Below are 7,801 nucleotides of genomic sequence, written 5' to 3'. Positions count from 1 at the left end.
ACAAAGTTTCAATTATAGAAGGTAAATAAATCCCAGAATAAAAAAAAGAAAGAAAAAAAGAGAGGCTGGGAGCTTCCATCGCCGGGGGGCTTGGCCAGCCTGAAAATGGCCCTCAGCTCCTCACCCAGGCTGGCCAGGCACCCCAGGGGGGACCCCGTCCCTGAAGGGGCTGTGGCCAGCCTGCAGACAGCCATCAGCCCCTCACCCAGGATGGCCAGGCACTCCCATACAATAAAAGGGTAATATGCAAATTGACCCTAACAGCAGAACAACTGGGAATGACTGGTCACTATGACACACACTGACCACCAGGGCGCAGATCCTCAATGCAGGAGCTGTCCCCTGGTGGTCAGTGCGCTCCCACAGGGGGAGCTCTGCTCAGCCACAAGCCAGGCTGATGGCTGCCAGTACAGCAGTGGTGGTGGGAGCCTCTTCCACCTCCTCAGCAGCTCTAAGGATGTCTGACTGCAGCTTAGGCCTGCTCTCCGCCGGCAAGTGGACATCATCCAAGGGCTCCCGGGCTGCCAGAGGGATGTCTGACTGCCAGCTTAGGCCCAATTCCCCAGGGAGCGAGAATTTGTGGTTATCCCCCGAGGGGTCCCAGACTGCAAGAGGGCACAGGCCGGGGCTGAGAGCCCCCCCCCCAGAGTACACAAATTTTTGTGCACTGGGCCTCTAGTTTTATTATAAAAGGGCACACTCAGGAGCAGCCACATGGAAGAGATACATAGGACAAGGGATGTAGGAAGGGGCGGGCATGGAGCTTCTATGCCCTCTCTAAGTGTGCCACACTCCCAGAACCTCCACATGGTTACCAACCTGGAAGCTCTCTCAACCTCATCCTTCTGGGGTTTTATTGGGGTTTCATTACACAGGCATGATTGATGGTTGGCCATTGGGAGGTGGAGCTGAACGTATCAACCCTCTCTTCACATGGCTGGTTCTTCTGGCAACCAGCCCCCTTCATGGGACTACCTATGGGCTCACCAAAAGTCACCTCAGGAATATAAACTCCCCTGTATCGAAAGGGGTTTGTTATGAATAACAAAAGGCTCTCCTTTCACCTTTGTGGCTCTTATCACTTGAGAAATCCAAGGGATTTTGGGGGGCTTTCTGCCAGTTATAGGAAGAAAAGCAAATATATATTTAAATTAAATTTATTGAGGTGACATTAGTTAATAAAATTTTATAGGTTTCAAAATATAATTCTATAATACATAATCTTGTATTGCATTAATAAAATTTTATAGGTTTCAAAATATAATTCTATAAAAATAATCTTTTATTGCATTGTGTTTACTACACAAAGTCAAGTCTCCTTCCATCACCATATATTTGACCCCTGTTGTCTGTTCTATGAATTTTTATTTGTTTTCTCATGTTTATTCACTTTTTGTTTTCAGTTTTATATCCCACATATGAGTGAAATCATATGGTTCATGACTTTTTCTTTCTGGCTTATTTCATTTAGCATGATATACTGAAGATATATCCATGTTGTCCCAAATGGCAGTATTTCATCTTTTCTTATGGCTGAGTAGTATCCCATTGTATATGTACCACATCTTCCTTATCCAATCATTTATTGGTTGTTTCCATGTCTTGGCCACTGTGAATAATGCTGCATTGAACATAGGGCTACATATATCTTTGTGAATAATGTAAACCATAGTATCACAATTGTTATTCTTAAGTTGGTTAGATTCCAGACATTTTAGGTCAATAATTGTCTAATTGCTAAAATGTATGAGTTATCCTTAACATAAGGGTTAGAAAGGGGGTAGGGAAAGGAGAGAAAGTTGTACATCTTTTGAAAGCCTTTGTATTCTTTAACTTGTGAATGTAACCTACACACCTGAAGTATTTTATAAAGAGTCAGATGCTTCTAATTAGGACAAGTATGAAATCAAGCTTCTGACTGCTGGTTGTTAACTTAAAATGTGAACTTTCTTTTAGGAGGAGGAGTTTGCCAAACTTCATGGACCAGCTGCCTTTAAGGATTTCATTCTAAGGAAGGGCCACAGGGTGCCAAGTGTGAGTAAAGGGTCATTTCAGAAAGACCGGCTGAGGGGCTCAGTTGTCCATGGGAAGGCTTCAGCACCCTGACAGAACCAAAACACCAGGACTCAGGCCCCTGGAAGAAAGAGCTAAGATGCTTTTCCTCAGACAGGAGCCAAGAGATAGGATTTGGCATCTTCTCTTTTTATTCTGCCAGTTTGGTTTCTGCTGTCAGATGTGTTGTCTCCCTGCTGATGCACCTGCCTTGGGGTTGGCCTTAATGGGACCAAAGTAAAAGGGAACTATGTACAGGGCATGTGCCATGCAAACTCTGACTGCTACTAAAACACTCTGAATTCTCTAGGAAGTGTTTACGTTTCCTTTGCTTCTTTGCTTCCATATCGAAGGACAAAGAGCTGTGGCTTGTATCAGGACAAAATGGGGTTGGCATTGACAATATCATCGTTGTCGGCCTCACGTGGAAACAGACCAGAGCAAAAATTCACTTCCTGGGGCCCACCAAGGTCTTCTGTCTCTTCCCCATTTTCTCTTTTGCCTGTCTAGTTTCCCCTCCCTTAACTTGCAAAGCTGGCCCAGCTGCCTCCCACGTGGAGCAGCCCCCCTTGGAAGACTCCGTAACCGGTGGAGTGGGAGGTTGGACCATTTAGCAGGAAGTTCTGCACCAGCCCAGCCAGAGGCAGAGCTAGCAATAAGTCATGTGTTTGCCAGTGTCCTCTGTGTGCACAGCCCACAGAGGCTTCGTGGCCATGTAGCCAAGATGGTCGAGGTTCCTGGAAATGGGATACAGAATTTTTTTCCCCAAGAATTAACAATAGCTTATACTTACTGACAAATAAATATATTTACCAGGCTCAGGTACAGACTGATTTCAAAGTTAAATCAGGCAAGGGGAGGGGAGGTCTAGAAGATGAGGTAGAGATGGGGCTGAAAGACTCCATTACATGGCTGGTATGAAATTTCTCCTCTAGCTTTCAGCATCAATGATATATATTTAATATACTTATATACATTTATGCACTTATAATAACCTATCTAGTCTTTATATAAGGTCACAATAGTATATGTATATGATATATAAAATATGCTTATATAGTTACATAATTATATGATTATATATTTAGATAATATATGTAAGTACACTTAAGCATAAGTATAATTATGTGATATATAAATGTATCTCTCTCTCTATATATATTCCTCTTGCCATGACTATGTATCTATGTAGATGTATATTTACATATATATATCTATATATACACTCTATAATCTTTATTTGCTCTTGATGTTGTAATGATTCATAGTTCTATCTTAACATTCTTAGTGGCAAAACATTTTTTTTTCCATTCTGATTTGTCCCCTATTGGTTTCATCCATTCTGTATATGAACATTTAGCTCAATTTTGGGCAAAAGGAAGCATGCCTGACACTCTGGCTATACTCTTTTTGCTGCAGTAACTAAAGAGAGATGACGTTCCTGGCTACATCGAGTCCTCTGACAACACCTGTCACTCAAGCCTTTTCTTCTTACATGCTATATTCTCTACTTTATCAATAAGATTTTGACTAAAAGAGAGAAGGGAATCTATTGAAGTTTATATATATATATATACACACACACACACATACATATAAATATATACACAGACACACACACATATACACACACAAACTGTCATTACTTATTTAAACTTAGGTATGAAAATTCATTCTCTTTTAACTCCTATAATGTCTATGTACACTGTGTATAACATACAGATTCACATATGTTATATGAGCATACATACTTACTAGTATATACACATTCCAGTATCTGCTGCTGGGTTATCTGTTCTATGCATTACCCAAGCTTCATTAAGTCTGCTACACAGATAAGAGCCAGGCCTTTAATAGCAGGGATGAGCAGCACAAGGCTATGCTGAGCTGGGATGGGCTGGGCTGGGCTGGCTTGGGCACCAAAGAAATGTAAATTAGATCTAAGTATTTCTGATGTTGTGCAGCTGCCTTCCAAAGCCCACCACCTATCATTGTCTAATTATCACCATGAGATTTTGAGTACTATGAGGATATATGTTATAGAGTGTGAAATTATAAATTTGGGTATATGGTTGTGGTTTTTGGCAGGACTGTACAATTTTTATTTGCCAATCTAAGTTTTTCTCATTCTTTTTTTCCTTCTTCTTCTTTTTTTTTTTTTTAGTTCCTGGAGAATATAAATACCAAGAAGGAATGTGATTGCGATGGTAAAAAGACTCCTAGAAAATAACATAGAAGAGTTTAGGAAGATGATTAGACAGATTTTATTTACTATATAGTATTTGGCTATTTTTCTCTCTCACTGAATATATGCAAAATTTATGATGAGTGTCCCACCATGGATGTACAACTTTGACTTAAAGGTATCCATACATTTTATACCTAATGCTTATGAACATTTCACAGTGGCCTTCTGCTTTCGTTAATCAGTATTTTATATATTTTTGCCAACTGTGAGATCAATAGTCATATATAGTCTTCTTACATATTTGTAGCATTGTAAATTTAACATAGTCATATCAATTATTTGTAAAACATAAGTGAAATTATAAATAAAAGTAAAATTGTTCTATTGCTTTTTTCCTAGAGTATGGTATTATTTTCCCTGGTTTTGAGTGAATATTTGCTTTATTCTTTCTTTACAATATAATTTTCTTTCATTCTGAATTAAGCTTACTGAGGTTTTCCTCCTTTTTAAAGCAAGGTCTTGATAATAAATGTGTACCTATAACATAAGGCCATAAATCATAAAGTTTAATGGGAACTCAAGATGACATGTATTTTAAAATAATTCTTTAGAATTATTTTTTATTAAAAATGTTAATGCTCTGGCCAAGCCAGTGTGGCTCAGTGGTTGAGCATCAGCTATGTACCAGGAAGTCAGGGTTCAATTCCTGGTCAGGGCACATGCCAGTGTTGCAGACTTGATCCCCAGTGGGGGGCATGCAGGAGGCAGCTGATCGATGATTCTCTGTCATCATTGATGTTTCTATCTCTCTCCCTCTCCTTTTCTCTCTGAAATCAATAAAAATATATTTTTAAAAAATGTTAACGCTCTGGGGCAGATGGATGAAAGAAGGTGAAGAGAATAGCCAAAGAACATACATGAATAGCCCCACGAACACAGACAACAATGTCGTGTGGGCCAGAGGACGGGGGAAGGGTCTGGGTGGAGGGGAGCAAAGGGGGGAAAATAGGGGACATTTGTAATAATGTCAACAATAAAAATAAAATATAATAAAAATGTTAATGCTCATGTTAAGAATATTAGAAAATATAGACTAACAAAAAGAATGTAGAAAATACTTAATTCCTATGGAGTCAACAATAACCACTCTTCAGTTATCCTATATAATAAAAGCCCAGCAACCAAAAGGCAGAATGACCAGAACGACCACTCGACCAATCACTATGATGCGCACTGACCACCAGGGGGCAGGCGCTCAACACAGGAGCTGTGCCCTGGTGGTCAGTTCGCTCCCACAGAGGGAGCAGCAGCTCAGAGGGCAGGTCCATAGCAGCTCGGCTGACCAGGATGAGCGGCGCTCCCACAGCAGGCCGATCCCTACCAGTGCACAAATCCTGTGCACCAGGCCTCTAGTTGGAATATATCCTTCTAGGACAGTGGTTCTCAACCTTCCTAATGCCGTGACCCTTTAATACAGTTCCTCATGTTGTGGTGATCCCCAACCATAAAATTATTTTTGTTGCTACTTCATAACTGTAATTTTGCTACTGTTATGTAATCGTAATGTAAACATCTGATATGCAGGATGTATTTTCATTGTTACAAATTGAACATAATTAAAGCATAGTGATTAATCACAAAAATAATATGTAATTATATATGTGTTTTCCAATGGTCTTAGGCGACCCCTGTGAAAGGGTTGTTCGACCCCCAAAGGGGTCGCGACCCACAGGTTGAGAACCGCTGTTCTAGGACTTTCTCTATGAAACTCACTCTGGATAATTTGATCAAAAAGGAATTCAGTAAAATGATATTGTGTCTCTGAGTTTTGTCAGTTACTGCATCTGTCTTCAAATACAAAGTCTCTGGGTGATGACCTCTCATCTCACTGGTCTGTCATGAGCCCATCTCAGTAATCTGTATGCTGGACTGACAGCTAGTTCTTTACTCTCTGTGAGGCCAGACATGAGGGTGATGGAGTACATGATAGAAGCAGTGAACCCCATAGTGTGAACCCATTGCTGTAAAATTAGTTTCTTAGCAAGAACCAATGTTGGGTGAAATATGTATGGTGGTGAATAAGCATTCAGAAGTCTGTGAAGATTGGTGTGTGCAGAAGTTTGTTCAACAGGAGAGCAAATCCAGGTCCAGAATAAGTTTCTATTACAGTAAGGCCGCCTTTCCCAGACTCCTTTGATGTTTCAACTCATCACACATGCTCCTATGTTTGGTATCCACAGAAGCCACAAGGGAGAGCTGCTGCTCCTGCAGGCCCGGAGGAGGAGGCATCCAGCTCTACCAGGCAAGCTGGGGCAGGATTTTGGCCTTCAGCACCAGGATTCTGACATTTAAGTGCTGAGCAGAAGATGGTATATTGGCAGTGGTGGTCTGGAGAGAATCCATTTCTTTCCCTGGCTCTGTTGCATTCATGCCTAATTCATACCAGGAACTCAAATTTGATTTTAATTGCTGGACAACTAAATATTCAGCAGAAACAGTAGCCAGATCAGCCTTGGTGAGGGGAAATCCAAGTTGCTGAAGCCACATGCAGTCTGCATCTCTGCCTCCATGCCCACTGGGCACCGTCAGAATGCCTAGAGGAAGAAGCCAGGCTGAGATAGAGGACAGGCCAGCCTTCGCACCTGCTTAGTGAGTGGTTCCTCTACAGTGGAGGCCTATTCCTGGTTATTCACAAAGAACCAAATAACCTCATACTCTGGATCCATTCTGAGAGATCTCCTGCATACCTCTTCCCCCTAATATGCTTGTCACCAGCTCTACCTTCTTGATCCTTCCAAGTCTCTGGTTGTTGAGCTAAACCGATCAGCTACTGACATATACACCTCAGACCGTTTCTCCTTTTCAGACAAAGTGGTCAACAGGGTGAAATACTTACCATTTTGTCTACGGCAAAATTTCCCGTCTCAGTTGTTCTTCAGGGCCACCCTTGAGTTGGGCTACAGCGTAGTGGCAGGCCACTTGTGCTGTTGCCATCATATGTGCCGGTCGTCTGTTTAGTCACCTGGACTTGGAGGACGTCCCTAGGTCAGACGTGCAGGCTGGAGAAGAATGGAAGGGTGGTAGGAGCGAGCACACCATGCCATTGGCTGTATCTTCAGATTCTGATCAAGCCCAGTCCCACATAGAAAACTTCCACTTGATCATGAGAAGCTGTATAATTTGGTAATTAGACTTTGGAGCCAAAGGGCCTGGGTTCAAATCAAGCTCTGCTACTTAGGAGCTATATGACCATGGAACAAATTGCTTACCCTCTCTCTGTGTCAGTTTTCTAAAGTAATAACAGCACTATCACCAATAACTGGGGAGGATTAAAGGAAACGTTACAAGTAAAGTGCTTAGAAAAGAGCCTGGCACATTGTGCACGCACACTAAATGGTAGCTGGTTCTGTGACTTGGCGGGTCAGGTGACCCCAGGTTATGATGAGCACCATTTGCTTGGTTACCTAATGTCTCATGACAAACTGCTGTATTTACTAGTGCCAAGCAACACATCCAGATTCATTTCTCAAAAGGAAAACAGTTCTGTGCCACAGAGCTCTT

At 41.7% G+C, this 7,801-nt stretch overlaps 1 protein-coding gene across 1 annotated transcript in view; it reads left to right on the top strand.

Moving 5' to 3' along the window:
* The window catches only part of FAM47E (family with sequence similarity 47, member E), a 48,666-nt gene extending 44,105 nt beyond the window's left edge, over window positions 1-4,561 (top strand). The window contains exons 8-9 of the mRNA XM_014544866.1: window positions 1,957-2,034; window positions 4,217-4,561. Of these exons, the coding sequence (XP_014400352.1) occupies window positions 1,957-2,034; window positions 4,217-4,282 (144 nt within the window). The 3' untranslated portion in view covers window positions 4,283-4,561. The remainder of the gene's footprint in view (window positions 1-1,956; window positions 2,035-4,216) is intronic.
* Window positions 4,562-7,801: the final 3,240 nt, after the last annotated feature.

The sequence above is a fragment of the Myotis brandtii genome, unplaced genomic scaffold (genome assembly GCF_000412655.1).
Source record: "Myotis brandtii unplaced genomic scaffold, ASM41265v1 scaffold111, whole genome shotgun sequence".
Classification (NCBI taxonomy): Eukaryota; Metazoa; Chordata; class Mammalia; order Chiroptera; family Vespertilionidae; genus Myotis; species Myotis brandtii.
Note: the sequence above shows the minus strand (reverse complement) of the source record. Positions and strands in the feature narration are given on the sequence as shown.